Genomic DNA, 21,885 nt, shown 5'->3' with positions numbered 1-21,885 from the left:
TCATACAACATGACCGAATCCACTAACCCAAACACCGTTCCCCGATAGGGTGTACATATTGAAAAAAAACCCACAATGCATGATGGTCGTCAGCCGTTGCCCCGCCCACGCCACACTCGAGCTGTGACCGTCCCCGGTCACCATGACTCTCTCAGTTTCGGAGGTGTGAATATGGGAAGCCAAACTCATCAAAAGTTGGGCGAAACCGTGGCACCTGATTGAGCTGCTCTGGGCGGACCAAATATCTGCGCGACCCAGTGGACAGCGCAGCGCAACTCTGATAGAAATGGGCCCCGCCCACCAACAACTTACATTTTACCCCGCTGGGATACGCACGAATGCGCAGGTTTGTGATTAGAGCAGCGCTGCTGCATGGCAAAGAAGCGCCCCACCCAGCGCTCGCGAGCACCGCTGCAGGACTTTCGGGTGGGGGCACCTATGGAGCGCATGGGCGTGGACACACGCCGGCGAAACGTCGAACTCTGCGGAGGCCGGACCGCCTCAGCACAAGGTTTGCGCTCCTCCCTCCTCCACAAAAGAACCCAAAAAAACTCTGAAGATCCTGTCTCAGTGCTCGGGTTGGGGATTTTTTTCTGTTCTTACAGTTTAAGAGAGGGGCAACATGCAGGTTATGTAAGAAAAGTCATAAATAAGAAATATAATGCATGTGCATAAAACACAGTTAAGTGTAACTGATTCTCAAACCTGTAACAGTAATTTTATATGCATTTTGGAAGTCAATATAAACCATTACGCTTTGGCCTTTAGGTAATAAAAAAATAAATGTTCTTAAACAACAGCCATGTGACATAATTTTGCCGAAAAAAATATTAATATTAATCACAAACAGCATGCTGGCAGACAGAAAGCATGTTAAAGTTTCTCTTTATGCACAGACTTCCACACACATAATTTTAAAGAACTGTTCATTTGAACCAGGGATGTGATTCATTCACAGCTGTCAAAAGACTGCTTATAGAATTGAAAACTGTATGTGCATGCACCCGGTGTAGTGGTTAGCACGGTCACCTTGGACCTTCACTTTAGGTCTGTGTGCATGGAGTTTGCATGATCTCCCTGTAGTCGCCAGTGGGTTTCCTCCAACAGTCCAAAGACATGCAAATTAGGCTAATTGGCTTTTCCAAATTAGACGTGGTGTGTGAATGAGCATACGTGTGTGTATGTCCAGGGTGTACTCCGCCCATGCCCCAAGTCTCCTGAGATAAGCGCCAGACACCCCAAGAAACTGTACAGTATATTGTAAAGTGGTATAGATGATGAGTGAGAGAGTGTGCACCACATTTGATATTAGTGGACTTAACCACATATTTATGTTAGTAGTTATTTCAACTTCACGCACAGTTGACTTTGGATAGAAATGATTGCCAAACTGCATGCACTCGTTTACCCTCATTAAACCACATTATACCGGTCAGAGTCATTATGAATCCAAAACCAATCATGGGAACACCAGGTATAATGCAGGAATGCAGCATGAATGAGATGCCAGTCCATCTTAGTGCATTATGCACACACAATCATCCAAGCCAGTCTACATGAAACCAAGAAACTTGAGATGCTGCAAAAAACACACAGTGTTATGTGATGCACCACTGCAACCAAAATTGTACATGTGCTTATTATTTTTAAAACATAAAACAATGTTTAACACAAGTAACAATTCTTATTTTATTTATATATTCTGTATTTACATATACTAACAACATTCATTCATGACAATTTAATAACACCAACTGATAAAATAAACCTAAACAATTTAGCATTTACAGACAGCTGCTACAGACTTTTTCAGATTCTAACATGATCGAATCCACATTTCGCCAAGCAAAGAGTCACAATCACGTTCTAAATTAAACTGTAACTGATGTGTCTCAAGAAACAATATACACCATTTGGCCTACATGCTACAACCCATTAACAGGATTCTTTTATACCTTGAAACATTTAAAAGAAAAAACAAAACATGACAAAACATTAAGAAAAACACATGCGCGCTTACAAACACGCACACAAACTTATTGCACATCGCCTTTAGTCTCTCAATGCATTTCACACTGAAATAAAAATCATACCTTCAATGGCAGATACCACAAAATAATGCAGAGTAAAACATTTCTCCAAAACAATCATATCTGCTACCTCGTGCTTTTAAACTAGAACCTAAAAATGGAAATTAAAGTCACAAGACCTTTAAGAACAGGTCACTTTTGTCCAGGTTTGTGAATTAATTCAAATTTAAGAATTTAAAGTTTAGCTCCTAAGTTTTTCCACATCTCTCAAACACATTGGAGCGTAAAGTTTACATGATTGTACTGATTTACAACCACATTTTAAATGTAAAACTGATGAACTGGGTTATCAGGGATGAAAAAAGTGCTTAATAGTAATGCAAAAAAAGTGTATAAAAAAAGTATCATGCTGATGGTAGGCACCGAGAACATCAGTCCCAGCCATTGTCCTTAATCATGTGAGAAAGTTCAATGATGTACTTTCCCTCCTTATATTTCTGACTCAGCTCAAACGCCTGCTCCTGTAAAGAGAGAAGGAAATAATTAAGGTTGAGACAATAAAGCTCTTCACATGATTAAAGCACAGAGAGCAGTTTTGGACTAAAAGTGTGTTGCTGTACCGTGCAATATTTCCTAAGTTGTCCCAATTAATGTGAAGCCTTTCATGTGATGATTATTTCTTTAATGCTTTTTTTTTATTTTTTATTTTTTAATCACATGATCAGAATTGATCCACATATTAGCCTAGGATGATTTCCTAAATCACTTTTGACTGTGCTGAATAACAATACATTTTTATTTCTCTGTATAATCCCCTTACGAACTCATTTAGTCGTCCAAACACATGGAAAATGGCTTGGTTGCAAGAGATGTGGCAATAACTCCCTGGCAAGTTCCTGTGATGTGCAACTGGTGCAGTGGGCAGTATGAGGTTGTAAATTGCCTGCAAAAAGAGAACATCCAAGCTGGTCGTTAATTAAAGCAAAGGGCTATTAAAAGAGTTCCTGGGAGGCCAGCATTTCAGGAGTGAAAATGATGTAAAGCAGGCAGTTTGATAAAAAACTTTGTCTTAATGGTATCCAAGCACTAGTGAAACGCTGGGATAAGTGCATTTGTGTAGCATAGGATTATACTGAGAAAGAAAAGGAGTTTGTACTCTTATAAACATGCTATTATTCTGCACAATCAAAAATCCTGGGTTGACTTGAACGCCTGTCATAAATATAACACGCATTTAACAAATATAACATCCATCATTCTGTACATTTTTTGACGTCATTTGGTCGAGAGCACAACTGACTTGGTTACAGTCTGCTAAGAAGGTGCTTTAATGAAGAAAAGCTCTAAGAGTTTGAATTCTTGTAAGTTGCATGTAAACTGTGCTTGTTTGTTCGCTCTCTATTTTTATCCAAAGGCACAGGACAGGATCTTTCACTGTTCAAAGGTTCGTTGCATTTAGTCTACATGACTACATTTGCCGAAATCAAATTAAAGATTTTGCAGTGTAATGTTTAGAGGAATGTTCTGGTAACTGCGAAAAATCAGACATGTAAGAAATAAGAGACTTTGCAGAAAATGATTGACATGTCAAATAATTTTTCAGTAACAGAAATGTGAAGTGTTTAATTAGTTTTATACCAATTTGTGAACAAGTATTAGATTCATTAATAATATCGTGCATGTTTTACAGTTTAAATTTGAGCATCTAAAATGACAAGCAAGTTTCTGTTATTATTAACATTGCAGAAATAAACTGTCCTTCCACCACCAAGTCAAAATTAATAAAACAAAAACAAACAGACCCTGGCGCCGGTGAGAATGATTTTCTTTGTTAATTAAGACAGTTACATTTTATAATACCGTTATATTTTGTGGCATAATCAACATGCATTAATATAAACCTGTGATTTTCCTCAGAACTGCTGCTCTTTAAAATCTGATCACCTTCTAACCGCTCTGGATCAACCATTCAACAGCTTTCTGTGGTATGACATATAAACACACCAAGTGTCTCAGAGTGTGTTTAAAAGGTGTGCTTACATATTTCCAGCCCAAAGTGGTGTGACAGTTTTCACAGTAAATGTCAGCCACAGCATGAAGTCCGGTCAGCAGGAGCCTCTCCTCAGCCGGACCGCAGCCCACGTTCACCCTACAATCATCAAGCGGCACAGAATAAAACACCGACCAAGATGACCGACTCGATTCCTACTTGAACAGTCTATGAACAGTCACACAGATACTCACACTGAATTGAACAAATAGGCACGACCCTGGCTGCCTTGGAAAGACTGGAAAAAAAAAGTTTCATAAATTAGATGGATTTCTAGATTACGTTGATCAGATTTTCACTTTACCTTACACCAGCTTACCTTGGAAATGAGCTCATCGTGGTTGGCTAAATGAGCTCGGCAGTGTACACAGCTGTAACGACGGTGACAGGAGTCAATGTATGCTTGAAAAGTTTTGGCTTTAGTCTCCTTCACCATGGCTTTTTTAGAAAAAAAAGGGAGAGAGAGAGAGAGAGAAAAAAAAGGCTCAACAGACCAATATTTTCAGATAAACCAGAGAACCATTCAGTCCTGTGGAGCAACATTTACATACAGTGCCGTTCAGTCTTATTAATGTGATAAATCTAAAATATATATATTTTTTAGATTTACTGAGTTTTCAGCTTGTATGTCTCGTCACTTGAATTATCATTAATTGGCAAAATGTACTAGACATGAAAATCAGTTCTCATGCTATTTGTTGTTACAGTTACACAAACCTTTAGAAATTCTGAACTGTAGCCATTTGCCAACATTACCAGTGCTAGTATTTTGACAAAAGAATATATAAAATCAAAATGTTTTAAACATAAACCTCAATAAGCCCAAAAGGAGCACTATGTAAATAATGGCACTTGGATTTAATTTTTGAAGGTTGCAATGACTAGCTTTCCCCAATTATGAGATGTTTGGGACATTAGATTCAGTTATAAATCGAGGTTCTTTTTTGCACCAATTCACATATGCTGACTCCAAAATTGATTAAAACTGCTCAGACGTCAAATAAGAAAATGGAAATCACTCTGTATGAGGGTCTGCTAAATGCCATAAATGTAAATGTATATGCTTGTATTTGCAGTGGTAAAAGGTAACCATTCCTCTTATAATCCTACAGGTGGACTGCTCCAAATTGTTGACGAAGCACAGTATCCCCTGTGGGTTTTTGGTATTCGACACATCGGGCAACGGATACTCCCCACCTTGGCGATGTATCCATAATTTCTTTGTCAGTTTTAACTTTAGAGGTTGGGTTGCCAACTCGACACCTGATTGTCACATATTACTGGCATGATATGAATGCTAATGATACTGACAATCACAATACAGGTGAATTCGGCACCGAAGTATGGTGATAATATTGTCTTGGATGATTTAATTGAATTTTACTTATAGCATTTTAACGCAAAGTACCTTTACACAATAGAAAATTAAGGAAATGGGGATCAAATGTGTGAGAAAAACTGTGTAACCAAACCTACAGTGTAATAATGTACAGGCTACAGGACACTAAAGGTTAAACATGTTATGGCTGAAACCTCGGTTGTTGTGTTGTTGCTCTTATTTCTTAATCAGGAGTGTGAGAAATCATTCGAGCTGAACTTCCGGGTTTAATAATACTGCATAACACACACACACACGGAGTCTGTCTGACCTACTTGGCCTGGTAGCCTTCAATGCTTCAATGTATCCGTGCTAAGCATTATGCTACAATGTTGTCATGCTTAAAATGAAGATTGTGTTATTGTTACTGTATGTAAGATTATTTTTTATTAAATATACAACGCTGGAAAACTGCGCAACACGACAGGCCTGAACACTGCAGCTAAAAACAAACAAACAGACTGCAATGTAAACTTACTACCAACAGAAACACATCAGATCTCCGTGCTGAACGTTTATTATATGGTATATAAATATCATACTATCATGCATGTCTATAAATAGTCGTGCATCACAAAAACATCATAAACAAAAATAAAAAATGAAATAAATAAACAGAAGGTGCACGAGGCTTCAACTAGGGCATGTTAAACATTAAACTAGGACTCACCTAGATATTTAATTCGCGACGGCGTCCTATAATTTATATATTAAAAAAAAAAAAAAAATCAACTGATAGACATCAGAGGTGAATGTTGTTATGAAAAGCTGAATGTCACTCTGCTTTTCCCAAAAACAAACCAAAAAACAACAAAAAAACAAACGTGCGCCACTACTCACTGTCCGGCCCCAAACCGCCTTAAAACACCGATACTAAACTGATCAAATAACAAACACCGTTTAATCCGCCAAAAAAATAATGCTCTATGATTAACGCGCAGCGGCGCAACCAAAATATTTGCTGTTGTTGTTTATTTACCGCGCCGCCTTAAATAATTTCACCAGATCATGTGGCGTCAAAGGACTTCCCCCTTGACCAATCAGAATTGACAAGGAAAGTCAGGGAACCAGATTAGCCAATTAAATGCAGCGTTGCGTCTGCGGGGCTGTGGAGCAGGGTTGCCAGAGTGAGCGATATAAAAGATACAGTGACTGTTTTACAATTAGATTATGTTCGATTTATATGGATATGTTGTTTAGAAAAAAGACGAAAAAATGTCATATGATTACTTTTGTTTGATCAGATAAGTTTTTTTTTTGTTTGGATTTTATGTTGTTGATTTCGTTAATTTGTTGTCTTAGCTAGTTAGCTAATTAGGTGTCTTAGGCAGTTTTGTTAATTTATGTTGCTAATTTATGTTGCTAATTTATGTTGTATGTAGCACCTAGGTCCACTTTGTTTAGTTTCACTGTATATGGTTGAAATGACAACAAAAGCCTGCTTCTCTTGACTTGGTCTGAGTTTTTTTTTTCTGAAATCTGGCAACCCTGTGTTGAAGTCAAAACATGACCTCGTTTCAAAGTTTGCAGTAAACGCGTTTTGCAAACAAGGAAACGCATGTGGCTGTGGCTGTTATGTAAAGATAATCAGACAATGCTGGAATGTTGTTGCCCCCTCCACTCTTACGCATTAACACAGGGTGACTTTGGTGGGGTGTAAATTTTATGTCCCAGGGTGCTCTCATGTCTTTTTTTTGTTGATGAAGTTCAGCATCAGTTTGCTGGGGAGGTTATATCAATATATATAACTTTATAAGCAATTAATAAATGAATAAAAAAAACATGGTTGCAAAGCATCTGTGCCATTTGCCAACCCTGGTGCACCAGAAAAACAGTGGGCACATGCATCTAAAGGGGAAACGTGTCATAATGTGGCATAACAGTCACTCATAATCTGAGTGTATAAATCCCCTAGGAGTATATCAAACTATCCCAATGTTTACCAGGTTTTACATGTACATGTGCAAGTGTGCATAAGCTATGCAGCAAAATCTCCTATGAAGGCCTGGTGCCATGGCCAAGGCCCAGCCAATGAGGCATCCTAATGACAGCAGAGTCTAACGTGTGCTGATTTTCAAAAATCCCCAGATAAAAAAAAAAAAAAAATCCTAGGAAGTACAAGAAGGCTCTTTAAACACTATGATGTCATAGTGCTTGGTCCATAAATGCACACGCCCGGACACAAAACACAATACAGTATATAAGAGCTATCTCTCTCTCTCTCTCTCTCTCTCTCTCTCTATATATATATATATATATATATATATATATATATATATATATATATATATAAAACAATAAATAAAAAATAAATATATAGATCACTTAAACGCTTAGTAAAGATGCATGAGAAAAAAGACAGTAGAAATCATGCAAATTTTTAATAGTGAAAGTGAGAAGATTTTTAAATGCACAATGTGACAAGAACTCACAGGACCGGGACTAAACAGCTGAGTGTCAATGAATGTATCAGTATAAGATACATCAGATTAAAATGCTTCTGATGTGATGTGATATGTTTATACAATATAAGTATATTATATATGTTATTATATATGTATACTATTATATTATTAGCAAAGATTATCAAAAGAAATAAAGTCCTGTGTTTTATTCTTGTAAAGGTATGACATAATTGGCTCTCTACACAACATCATGCTGAGTTTATTAGAAATGTGCTTTCTTGTTTTGGACTGTGGCACTAAATTGAACTATGAATTTCTGAGAAAATTGTGAAATCTAGGAATTACAAACTGTTCTTCAGTCTCATGATTTGTTATATTACTTTGGCCACTGGTATTCCCTGGAACCTCATGTTCTCGCAAAGATGATGAAATCTGCAATCTGGAGCAAAACCAAAAAGTTTATAATTTCAGCACAATTCAGAAACGGGGAAGTCAGTTGATGTATAATATAACTTAAGTCATTAAGATCAATATTGTAGTTCTAACATTACATGGAATCACCCAAAATTCTAGATCCATTGTCATGTTTCCTTATATGAAATTTGAGATTTTTCTTTTTTTCTTCTTTCGGCCAATCCACAAGTGGCACAAAGTCAGACTGAATTAATGTGAGCATTCACTGTTATTTAACTTTTAAATACACTTTTGCATACAGAGCCAGACTTTATAGGCATTTTTGTCAATCTATACTGCTATGTAGTATTTATTTATTTATTCATTTATTCATTCATTAACTCCGTGTTCAACTTTATTCATGTGGCCTGTGGGTGCCTCCTAAGGTAGTTTGATAAGAGTGTAGGATAATCAGTCATGACTCCGGTTGCTCCTGCTGCAAAAGCAGCCTCGATGTCCTGTTCTTCATTACAAACAAACAGATGAATCTGAATAGCACATAAAGAAATAAAGTGAAAAAGAGAGGCAGAAATTGATGAAACATAACTCTGGCATGTTTAAGATGTAGGCTGTTTTAAAAAATTTCCTTTGTTGGATGAAAATTGGATAAATTTCTACCTGAATTCCTCTGTCTTTCAAATGCTGAAACAAACCTTTCCTCAAAGTCAGCCTATAACACAAATGAAGCAAACAATTATTCAGGAGTAAAAATCTTACATGAATTTGACTGTTAAAGTTTTACATACTTTTGAATTAGTGAGATGACCAAACTGTTCCTGAGAATGCCAGGCTCTGGGATATAAGTCCTAAAAAATTCAAATTGATTTAACATTCATAAATGATTAAAGCCTACTGGGTTGTTCAAATACTGTAATGCATGCCGTGGTTGGACATACAAAAGAAGAAAGATGATTTTGAGAAATCAAACCTGTTGATGACTTGGGGAAGGTAGTACTGCAGGAAGCTTTCTCCCAAGGTAATGAAGGGCAGAAGTCCTGTGTAGTACAGCAGAAGCAGCTGTAGGCCACGCATTTCCGTGAACATGTAAGGCATAGTAGAATTCTAGCCAACATAGAAAAGGAGAGAATGAGACAGAGGGGGTACAAAAAGGTCAGAAATCTATTAACCAATGTGTCAATTCTAAATATTGACTCTCTGTGATGAGTTGGTGATGAGTTTGTTTGGACTGGAAGTATTGAACAATTTTATCAAATACACCACCTAGGCTTGATGATTTAATTACAGTACTTTTGCAAAAGGCAAATTTTTTAATAGATACAGACAGACAGACCAACCGACAGATACAATAAATACAATAAATAATGTCACCCCAGGTTTTCCAATAACCGTTAATTACACTAATTACGGTCACAGCTTTAGGTGAAAGTAGGTAGCAGTACTGAGAGGAGAGCAGCTGCCTGCCAAAACCCATATGCACAGCCATTCACTTAAGCGTTTCCGCAGTTATGTTTTGCCAAGTGTTATGACATTAAAGTAGAGATTCCCCCTTGTCGTGATTCGTTGGACACTGTGTGACAGAAGCATGAATGTACACACACCACTTTACGGCATTCTTTCATGATAGAAGACTCCACAGATGCCCAAACAGTAATGTCCTCTCGTTTGTACTTCTTCACAAGAGCAGACACCTGAAAGAACACAAAAGAAGGAGAGTGAGATGTTGTGTGGCATGCAAATAGGAAACAGAAAGTACAAATGTAGAGTCTCACAGCAAACTTGATAACATGGGCAAAACGTCCAAGATAACTGAAATCCTCTCACCTTTTCGATCAGCTCCATGTTGGTCTCTTTCACCTCAATGTTCACGGGGATCCTTGGAAACTTGCTGAAGACGTCTTCCAACAGGGCAAACTTTCTGTCTGAGCCAGTGCCGTAGTGACCTGCAGTGTGTGTTAGAAATGGTTTACAGTAAACTGCGGCTGTTTGTGTGTGAATGTGCATGTGTGTGCTGGCAAAAACGCACCTGCGTAAAATGTAACTTCAAGTTCTTCCTTATACAGTGGAAGCTCCTGGGGAAAATAAAAAAAGATATTACCCATCATAAAAAGTTTGATCATATTTTCATATAAAAACGTCTGACCCATATTTTTTCCTCATAACCCGCCACGTGTGCATGGGTCTTTACAGAAACAGAAAGCAAAAGATCGCCTGTCCTTTTGTTCAGGCGTATTCACATTATTACTAGTGTTTTTTTACTATTATTGTGATATGAATACATGTTTTGGAATACAGCACTAACACTTAAAAGTTAAACGCTGTCACTCCTACACCTGCATAAATTACGCCTTTGCTCCTGTGTACTTGTGTACTTGTGTAACGGTGTTTAAATGTTCTCCTGATGTTTAGTGGGGTTCCTCCAGTAACTCCAGCTTCTTCCCATCATTATAAGATGTGCCTTGTAGGTTGTTCAGCGTTGGTAAATTGCCAATGGTGTATGAGTATTTACGTGAGTGTGTGTGCTTGTGCTCAGTGATGGATTGGCACACAGCTTTGTGCTCCCTGGGATAGACTGGCACAAACCTACACAGGATAAGTAGCACGGAAAATGAATGTATTGATGCAAAGTACAGATAATATATTTGTTTTGCCTTGGAATATTATAGTAGTATAACAAATAGCAATTTTTGTTGATCTTGTTGTTGGTGCATGACATTCACATTAAGCTCCTTCAAGTACAACTGTTACTTGGCAACTGTAAGTGGCACTTTCGACCACAATTACTCATTTTGGCAAATTATTATTCTTTGACACAAGGTTGTCTATAATAAAATGTTTCATTTGAAAAACGATATATAACCTTATTTTAGAAACTTTAAAACTCTACATTGGACACGTTTGACATGTAGCTGCCTGTTTTTTTTAGCAAAAGTCACCGCGTCACTTATTCAGTCATATGATCAGTAATATCACATGAAGCGACGATAGTTTGTCTGGTTTTGTCTGCTATTACTGTAATGTTGTAAACCCTGGGGGTATGACTGACAGACATATGCAAAAACGCACATCATATGGTGCAAACCTGTACTATGATCATGTCTCATGTACCAACATGAAACTAAAACGACTAGATAAGAAGGCTGATGATGCTGTAGACGTTTCTCCTGATCTTTAACATTCTTCGTAAAAAAGTTTTGTGTGTTTAATTTCCTGCCACTACTTTCTGTTTGACTACAAAATCACAATAAAAAAACATTCGCTATATTATTTTGTATAATTACTAAATTGCATACTTAAAGGACCATAAACAAATGCAGGATCTATCCCTATTTCTGCAAAACTGGAGTATTAGATTAAAAAAAAAAAATCACACAAAATTCACATTTACTGTATATAACCCAAAGAGTTTTGACAAATATTTTGCCATTTGTGCTTTTAAACACTCTTGTGATGCAAAGAAAACACACACAAAATATTCTCTATCAGTTTACAAAACTTCATGCTTCATTTAAAAAAAATAATAATAATCAAGAATGGATTTATCACATTTGCTGTCAAAATGTTAAAGTAGTCAGATTGAGTGTTTTCACAGTAGGCATGATTGCTTTATACTGTGCCTGGGTACGATTTACCAATCCTCCTCCTCTTTTCATTAGTAATGGATTCTAAACAGCAGTCCACTTCTGTGTTCAGATATAGATAGTGGTTCACAATGCAGAGTGTTCACATTACACAAACCTACTGGACTTTTGGTTGAAGGGTACTTGGATCTGCGTCTGAATCCCTAGTGTGAAAGCGTTCTTATTTTTCAGAGTGTATAAAAATAATCTACATTGCCTTGCAAAAGTATTTATACCATTGGAACTTTTCCAAAATTTGTCACGTTTCAACTAAAACATATTATTTGTAAAAAAAAAAAAAAAGTTGAAAACTATTTCACTTCACAATTATGTGTCCCTTTGTGTTGGTCTATCAGATAAAATCCAAATAAAATACATTCGAAATTTTGATTATAACGTATAAAAATCTGAAAAAGTTCAAGGGGTATGAATACTTTAGCAGGACTTTTTACAGACCCACACCATTACTTGACTTTTTTCCTCACATCCAGACAGGAGCATCCAAATTAAATCCATTTCAGGAATTACAAAAACTTTGATGTAACACTACAAAACGTAAAAAAAAGGTCAAGTTTTTCTTCATCATATTCTGCCCCCCTTATGAACAAACAAAGTAAGCACATCATCCTTAACACTGTGTTACTCATTTAAAGTACAACACACTTAGTCAAGGGTTACAGTAACACTAAACATAATAACAGCAGTTACTATAATTTGAACTCCTGAACTCTGACCTCGAGGTTTAGATCGGAGATGTTGACGTCTTGCCCAGTCTGCCGCAGGAGGTTGTCATCATGCGATACAATCACGTGACCATCTCGAGTAAGGTGACAGTCCAGCTCAAGCATCTCTGTCCCCACCTCCACTGCACTGATGGAAAGAAGGGAATTTGTGAGACATCAGTAGTGAAAAATACAAAGAGGTGACCGATGTAGCATGATTATAATGAAGAATAGACCATAGGGTCACGCGACAAGAAGTAGCTAGGTATCTGATCTGAGATCAGTTATTACTCACTGTGTGAAAGCCTCCATGGTGCTCTCAATTCTCTCCCCAGAACCTAGAAACAAAGCACTGTGTCAGAGATACATACAGAACGACATGCAACAAACAAGAGGTGGAAAAGACTGAAGAATTAATGTAGTAAATATTAAAAATGAAAAGCTAAAAATAATCTGCAGCTGAAGCCTCATTATTGCTTAGTTCACCCAAAATAAATCATTTAATACAGTATGACTATTTGCAACATACTTTCATATGAGCAAAGCTGCGTGTGGATTATTATTATTATTTTAGCCTAATCTGCATGTATTTGGCCTGCGGGAGGAAACCGGAGTACCTGGAGGAAACCCACCAAGCCTTGGGAGAACATGCAAACTCCATGCACACAGACCCGAGGTGGGAATCGAACCCGGGAACCTGGAGGTGCGAGGCAACAGTGCTAACCATTAAGCAATTGTGCCGCACTATAATAATAATTATAATAATAATAATAATTATTATTATTATTAGAATATTATTTTACATGATGTATAAAAAAACAATTTGCAGTTTATTATGGCTGTAATAATTTTATAATGACTGAACATAATGACTGTATTTATTCACTGTTAATGACTGTTACTGACAGATCTGTCTTTATATTTTGAAAAATGACAGTAGTTAAGGTGAAAATGAAGCAGATTTTTCTCCACAATCACCAGATGATTGCTAGATCCCAGTGTACACCCTTATACAAGTGTAATAAGATTAAAAAAGCAGTGTGTTTTAATCTCCATCTAATCATTATAACCATTATTTTTTTTATTAAGTGTTCGACTTGGTGCTTGATTTAATAGCTGAATAAGTGCTGTTTTGGTCCACCAGGTATTCCACCCATAATTCAAGCAACTGCCAGGTCATATCAGGGTTAAAAAAGGAAGACAGCTTGGCATATTTTATGAGCGATAATTAGCAGCGATAAAATGCAGAGGTTTTGAGTTGGAAGGTCTGTACTAGCCTTACTGTTTAAACCTGTCTTTACACATCCTCATTGCTTCATGGGAAAAGAAAATCAACCAGGCATTACTGATTAGCTGATTAGTAGTGGTTTCTACATAGCACAGCAGACGTTATGACATGAAGCTACTCGTACTTCTTTGGTGCTATGGAAAGAACCACAAGTGATGGGTTAAAAAACGAATAAACCATAACATGGATATCAGTATCTAAATGTATGCCTACAAGTGGCCTGATACAACACTATCATATGAGTATGGTCATATATGCTTAGAAAAATTATTGATTCAGCTGAAAAGACCCAATCAGAGGTGCTACCGTTCTATGGCGGTGGTAATATCTTGTTGATAGTAACATATGCACTACAATAAATGATTGAACTGCAAAATGATCAGAATGTAATTTAAAGTAATTTAAAAAAACTGTACACCTGTTACACTACATCATGTCTTTCATGTGGTCTGTTATCCTGATAAGAAAATCTCACAGCTAATCATAAAGTCAGTCATAGCTTGATAAAAAACAGAATCGCACTATTCTGTTTTTCATAAGATCACAGAGTGTACATACTTCATAAAGGTGTGGTTTTCATCTCAACTAGTGCACTCCCATGGATTACAATCTGGCATCTACACCCCCTGACCAACCTAACAAGAGCTGCTCAATCATTTCTTAATGTCTGCTGTCAAAAGCACCATACAAATAACACCATATTAAACTGAATTGAACACAAGACTGGACTGCGCAGCACATGGGATCATCATGATTGAGATAAAGAATCAGAGCGCTAGATGGTCTTTGCATGTCTGTTTACTGAACCCTGATCAGAGCAAATCCATTGCATTCCGTCACGCTAGCATAATTTGTCAGTTTACCCAAAGTGAGTCGAGAACAAAGTGAAACCAAGTGAAACTTCAGAGAAAATGAACCCACATGAGATTCCACAGAACAAACAAACACTAGGAAGGACTTGAAACAGAAAAAGGAGTATGGTTCTTTGGATTGTGCAGAATGACAGAACACATTTGAGAGAGTGTGTCTTCAGTACTACCTTTATTTTTTTTTTATATTCCCTTATTTTTTTTATTCCTCAATTGTTTCCCTTCCGCAAGTTATAGGCCGAAATGCTATCCATTGATTTTCTCAGATCATGACTGTAGTAGACAAGCTGCCTCAGCCAGCAACGTCATTAACAGACGTACAGCCTTTTCTTTTTAGGTTTTGCACCATTCAAATGTTTTATTATGGCTAATGGTGTCATGACTGCACTGTGCTTGAAGTCTTCTGTAAATGTATATTGTATTAATGCCTTCATTCATGAGAAATCAATCACTCAATTCTAAGCCCTGTGAAAGATATTGTTAGTAGGTATCTTCAGCTTTATTAATTGGTCTTTTAAACAGATTTAACCACTATTGTTTTTTGCTTACAGGAAGGTTATTACGCTTATTTCTGGACATAGTTCAAAAAACTTGAAATGTAAACTTGTTTTTTTAGCAGATATTTTTGCTACTTTCCGGAAAAAAGAAAAACTAGCAGCAAAAATGAACTACCAATAAAGTATAAAATTGTAAGTAATTAGTCAAATTTTTGCAGTTTGGGATTGTTATGTGTACTTCCAGAAAACAAGCCTGTATCAGACCCTGTCCAGGATATAATGTAAAACATTAACTTTGGTCACAAAGTTTCTTTGTTTCTTATAATAGGTATAATATGTAGTGCTCTAGTTGTCAAGGTCGAGGATTAGCGATTTGCAAACAGCAGTGCACTGGCAAGGTGAGATGGACACCTTACCTCCTCGGTGTGAGATGTGCCTGCAATGGAAGGCTGTCTGCTTCTTTTTGTGCAGGATGTGCGGATTCTTCAGCAGGTAGATGGATGCTACGGCATATCCCCCTACTGCTGGAAGCAGGTAATACAGGAAACTGGACATAATTTCTACAGGCTGTCAATCCCAAGGAATCCAGAACTTGACAAGTCACTGCAGGAAAAGAATTCAGCAGTCAGCGCCAACCAATGCTGGTTTGTGTTTGACATTAAGAAGGTATTTCCAGATTACCTGATTCTGATTTATCCTTAGCGTGTCCGCTGGAGAGAGAAAGACAGTTCAGAGACAGTTCCTACAGACTTTTCTCACTCTCGTTCACTGCTGACCTGTTTGCTTGCTTTCTGTACACCTTCTTTTTTCTCTATATATCTCCCCTCCCTCTTGTCAACCCTCCTGCAGTGATACTGTGATTAAGCCTAGAACTAGTCAAACCAGACCAAGCAGGCAGAGGAAAGGTAAAACTGCAGTCATTCCTTCTGCATAGACCATGAAACCTTGCAAAAGTGTTGCAAGAATTCCCCACCTCTCCAGTCATGCACTTTCTGTGGAGGTGTGACGGTAACATTGTCTGTGGTCAGTTAGTGACAGCCAGCAGTTTTCCCTCCTTTCCTGTGATTGTGTGTGTGTATGTGTGTGTGTGTGTGTGTGTACATATACATGCATGCAGGTTTGCAATAGAAACAATGTTGTCATTGTTCAGGTTTAGTGTCTAAATGTTTGTCTTATACAGATTGGCATGTGTGAAGTTGTAATAGAGGGTGTGACTGAGTTCTTGTCTGAGGCGTTGATTTGGTTCCAAAGGTCTCCCAACGGATATGTAACTAAGGTTGTGCATAGGTAGAATGTAAACTGTATTGTGCGCGCACGCACGCACACACACACACACACACACACACTTTACATTTACATTTTTGGCCTTTGGCAGATGCTCTTATCCAGAGCGACTTAGATGTTTTTTTTGGTTTTGTTTTGTTTTTATCGAGAGTTAAGAAAACTTATAAAGTGTTGCTCAGAGGTCCAACAGTGGCAGCTTGGTGGTGCTGGGGTTTAAACCTAAGTTTCAAAAAGTTTTTCAAATATTAAAAAAAGCCTTTTGGGGATAAAACAAAAGAAGAAAATTTACAAAAACACCAGACCACAACAAGGACCATCAAAATGTTCTACTTTTCCAGAATATTTTTATGGGCACATTTGTTTCTCACTAATGGCAAACACACACAAACACACACACACAACAGGTATGCAAGCCAACATTTCTAAAGTAAAACATCTTTTTGTCAGCAGATGTTTTCTGTTGTGTGGATTTGTATAGAAAAGCTGACAGGCAACATATACAGAAAACACACACACACACACACACACAAAGAGGGAGGGGGAGAGAGAAAGAGAGAGAGAGAGAGCTAACTTTATTTACACAGAATTACCTCAGCAGCTAAGTTAATGCTAGCTAGCTAACTAACATGTTTTGCTACATAGCTTGTTTATTCTATTGTTGCCTAGCTGACTAGCATTTAAGCATTAAAAATGCTTGACTAATATATTAACTAATGTAAAAAATTATAACAGTGAAGCAAATTTTAAAAAATGAATTACTTAGCAGACAATTTAACAAAAGTTAATATTAATGAGAAACATGGAAAATAAGTAGTTTTCTGTTCTCTTTTTGTCATGTGCTTAAATTTTCACATCAACAACTTTACCTTTGTTTGACTTATTTTCAACTGTGATCTAGGTTACATACAACTATCATTATTGTTACTAAATTTGTATGTATGTACCATATGTATGTATTACAGTTAATACATAATACATAATTCATTTTAGTCAATTCATTTCATGATACTAAAACAATTAAAATGATTTGTTATTATTTTAAAAGGACACAATATTTCACAACGTAAACTAGCCATAAGTATAATTTATTAATTGTAAATATATTTTAAATAATTTGTTAATAAATAATACACATTAATCATCTTATGGTTAACCATTTACTACCCATCTATCCATCCATCCATCCATTACTCGCTTATCCTGTTTAGGGTCTCTGGGAACTTTGGGGCACTGAGTGGGGTACACCAAGGATGGGGTGGCAGTCCATCACAAGGCACAATCACACATCCAACACACACAATGGGCAATTTTTAAACCCCAATTAGACCATACTGCAATTCTTTGAAATGTAAGAGGAAACCCAAGTCACTGAAGGAAACCAACCAAGCATTTGTAGAACATCCACACACAAAAAACAGAGGCACTACCCTCAACCCTGAAGGCTGGAATACACCCATGATACTACTTATCGCTCATTCACTCATATTCTATACCACTTTCCTGTACAGAGTTGTGGGAAACCTGGAGCCTCTTCCAGGAATATAGGAGGGGTACAGGGGATGAGGAGGTGTACACCCTGAACAGGGTGCCAATCTATTACAGGGCACAACACCCACTCACTCGCATACAAAGAGGTTTTTAGAAATGCCAATCAGCTTTCACCTTTTCTTTGGATTGTTGGAGGAAACCGGAGTACCTAGAGGAACCCACCAACCATAAGAAAAACATGCAAACTTTTTGCACAAAGAACTGAGGCAGGAATCGAACCCTTGTCCCTGCACACCAAAGATAAATGGGCAGACAGAGGAAAGATGATTTATAATGATCTTGATTGTTTGTGTGATGACACAAAATGTTGCAAGTCTAATTTTATGGTGAAATAGAAATAGATGAAAATCATTGGCACAGTTCATAGGGCTGGTTTGACTGACTTGACTATACACATTCAGGAGTGTATACTTATATATACAATAGATAGGGCATATCATTTTATTATATACAGTCCTGTGCAAAAGTCTTGAGCCAGCCTTAATTTCTTCATATTAAATTGAATAAATGGGAAAAAATTGCAAAGGCCTGCAAGGAGATAAAAAAATCGGTCTATTATGTAACAACCTTAACAGCAACCAAATTTCCCTTCCCATGTGTTCCAACCACTCAGCATTCAGCATCACCAGTATACTCATCTAACTTATTCATGCCTTAGGTTACATGCTTTTGTATGCTTAAATGATTCATAGGTCACTGTGTGGAAGAAAAACATTCCTCTAAATCTGCGCAGGTACAGATACTGGACTGAAAATTAGAGCCAAAAAAGTCCTTTAAAAAACCTGAAGAATTATTCCTCAAGACCATGTTATAAAAAGTTAGAGAGTCTTAGCTCTTTGGAATCAAAATATGAAGAACTAAGTGGTGGCTCAAAACTTTTGCACACAACTATTTTTTTTTATTATGTATTTTATTTGGTTGCTTTCTTTGTATTTCTAGCACTATATGCAATTAATATGAATGAATGAATCAATGAATGAATCAATGAAAGAACGATTAAGGCTTTGGCTGAATTAGTGAATTATTTCTTTAACATACACAACATTCAGTGCAATAGAGGAATATTTACTCATGTATTAATATTTGCAACAAAACCAACAATAAAAATTGTAATGGTAAACATGCTTTCTCTGTCTTTGTGATATACATGGCAATATAACCATAACAATCTTTAGTATTCTGATTGCCGAAGTTTCTTTTGAAGGCAAAATGAGCTGCTGTGCCAAACTGTAATTTGGTAGCATGAACTGGGTTGAGTTTTGGAAAAAAAGAAAGAAAAAACACCCTAAAAAACACATTGTAAAACCCTTGTACAAACTGCTTCGCCAAAACATGCATTGATGCTTTGAAAGCTGAAAAGCTTGATAAACTACTCAAAAAGAACTGGAGGGCATGAGCGGTAAAAGAGAACATACAGTAATGACCAGACTACTTTATCAACTCAAAGCACTGCTAAATCACCACTGATTAGAAATGTTTAAAGCACTTTCATAATAATTGACGAGGTTCATTATATCATTAATGGATGAATAATTATTTATCAGGGCTCAATCTAAGCATAGTCTTTAAGATTTGTTTGACTTTGTGAATCTGTTCCCCAGGACAGGTATCAGCAGCTGTTGGGGCATGCCAAGCACATGAGTAAAAACAAGACAAATCTCCAAGCCTAAAACTTGGTGCAGTCGATCAAACTCACCAAGCAATCTTGTAATTCTTTGTTGAGCACAGGAATAAACATCTATTTTAAACCTTTATTTTTGGTATCATCTCAGGTATCTTATTACCTTAATAATCAAGAACTGAAAGTGACTTAAAATGTGGCCAGAAAATATGAATAGAGACCTGGAAAAAGCCAATAGGCATCAATGTGTGGCTCAATTCTGGAAACCAGCATTTTTTACTGCCTATAGAACATTATATTTGATTTGACTAACATTAAATATATTTTTCAAAAATTATGTTAATTAATTCATCATCTATCCCGCTTTATACGGATTACAGGATTATGTGGGGCATTGAACCTTTCCCAGGAGACTTAGGGCACAAGGCGGAGTACACCCTGGACAAGGTGGCAATCCATTGCAAGGCACACACAACAGGCAATTTGGGAATGCCAGTTAACCTAATCTACATGTCTTTAGGTGGTGTGAGGAAACCAGAGTACTTGGAGAAAACCCACCAAGCATGAGAACATCCATACTCTGTGCACACAGAAGCGAGATTGGAATCAAACCCTTAACCAAAGAGGTGCAAGGCCACAGTGTTAACCACTACGCTGTGTTTTTATTCCCTTTCTAACTTTACCTAGGCAACCTGCCAAAGAATACCATGCTGTTTAAGGAGCCACTTTGACAAAACTGTCAGCCTGCCTAAACATGTCTAGTTATGTGTTAGGATAGTTACATGAGTTAAAATTTAATCTTCTACCTTTTCATGTGTGGTGTGCAGTTTCAGAAACCGCTAAGATGAAGCTACTTTTAGAAAAACAGAAAAGATAAGTGTTTTTAAAACCACTTCTGTGTTATGTACACCATTATCATGATTTTTATTACTTCTACTCTAAAATCCATCATGGTGATGATGACAGGGTCGGGGGTGGCTCAGTAGTTAAATCATTGGCCTACTGATTATGAGCTTCCAGGTTCAAAGCCTACTACCACACCTCAGTTGCCACTTTTGGGTCATTGAGCAAATGCATGAACTGCTCAGATGTATAACGAGATAAAACGTAAGTCGCTCTGGATAAGAGCGTCTGCCAAATGCCGTAAATGCAGATACAGCATGTCTATCATAACCTTCTACATATATTTATTTTATATATATATATATATATATATATATATATATATATATATAAATCCTTGTTGAGATACAGTACCTGGACATAAAACAAATTTTAATCCTAAAAAGTTTTCAGAGACCTGCCCAGGCCACCACAGATGCTTGACTGGATTGAGATCTGGAGAATTTGGAGACCAACTCAACACCTCAAACTCTTTGTCATCTTAAACCTTTTTTGGCAGTGTCATGGTGCATTATCCTGCTGAAAGAGGCAACTGTCATCAGGGAATACTGTTTTTATAAAGGGGGTGAATTTGGTTTGTAACAATGTTTACGTAGGTGTTAAAGTAACATCCACATGAATGACAGGACTCAGGGGTTCATTGCCCAAAGAATCACATTGCCTCTGCAGTGCATCCTGGTGCCATCTCTTTCGCAGAACATCCCCAGACCATCCACATGATGTCAAATAAAAAAATGATCAGACCAGTCTACCTCTTTCCAGTTCTGATGCTCACTGTATGTGCATTTGGAGGTGGGCACGGGTCAGCATGGGCACTCTGACCGGTATGCGGCTACGCAGTACCTTACGCAACAAACTGTGATGCGTTGTGTTCTGATGCCTTTCTATCGGAATAAGTGTTAACTTTATCAGCAGCTTGAGCTACAGTAACTTTTCTATACAGTAACTACACGCTCCACATGTGCATCGCTGAGCCTTGGCCACCCCATGACCACCAGGGTTCACTGGTTTTCCTTCCTTGGACCTCTTTTGGTAGGTCCTGACCACTACAGACCGGAAACTTCTCTCCAGATGTAGGGTTTAGAAGCTGCTCTGACCAATTTGTCCACCACAATTGACTCTTGTCAAAGTCACTAAAATACGTATGCTTGCAAATTCTATTTCTATTTCTATTAAATCAACTTAAGGGAAAAAAAATGTTTACTTGCTGGCTAATATATCCCATAATGTTACGGCTGATTAGTGTATCTAAACTACCC

General features: G+C 37.3%; 2 protein-coding genes across 2 annotated transcripts; both read right to left on the bottom strand.

The window, feature by feature from the left end:
- Positions 1 to 1,671: 1,671 nt before the first annotated feature.
- On the bottom strand, positions 1,672 to 6,439 carry ypel3 (yippee-like 3). Its single transcript, XM_053514020.1, has 5 exons — positions 6,129 to 6,439; positions 4,400 to 4,518; positions 4,275 to 4,318; positions 4,071 to 4,179; positions 1,672 to 2,551 (listed from the first exon to the last, which is right to left on the bottom strand). Exons 2-5 carry the CDS (start codon positions 4,514 to 4,516, stop codon positions 2,462 to 2,464), a joined length of 360 nt encoding a protein of 119 aa, XP_053369995.1. The 5' UTR covers positions 4,517 to 4,518; positions 6,129 to 6,439; the 3' UTR covers positions 1,672 to 2,461.
- Positions 6,440 to 7,824: 1,385 nt separating this feature from the next.
- On the bottom strand, positions 7,825 to 16,227 carry gdpd3a (glycerophosphodiester phosphodiesterase domain containing 3a). Its single transcript, XM_053514873.1, has 11 exons — positions 15,952 to 16,227; positions 15,687 to 15,873; positions 12,912 to 12,954; positions 12,629 to 12,764; positions 10,301 to 10,346; positions 10,099 to 10,217; positions 9,876 to 9,965; positions 9,245 to 9,378; positions 9,063 to 9,122; positions 8,935 to 8,986; positions 7,825 to 8,804 (listed from the first exon to the last, which is right to left on the bottom strand). The coding sequence occupies exons 2-11, from the start codon at positions 15,823 to 15,825 to the stop codon at positions 8,676 to 8,678; spliced, it is 948 nt and encodes a 315-aa protein (XP_053370848.1). The 5' UTR covers positions 15,826 to 15,873; positions 15,952 to 16,227; the 3' UTR covers positions 7,825 to 8,675.
- Between the last annotated feature and the right edge of the window lie 5,658 nt (positions 16,228 to 21,885).

The sequence above is a fragment of the Clarias gariepinus genome, chromosome 16, assembly GCF_024256425.1.
Source record: "Clarias gariepinus isolate MV-2021 ecotype Netherlands chromosome 16, CGAR_prim_01v2, whole genome shotgun sequence".
In the NCBI taxonomy this organism is placed as follows: Eukaryota; Metazoa; Chordata; class Actinopteri; order Siluriformes; family Clariidae; genus Clarias; species Clarias gariepinus.
Note: the sequence above shows the minus strand (reverse complement) of the source record. Positions and strands in the feature narration are given on the sequence as shown.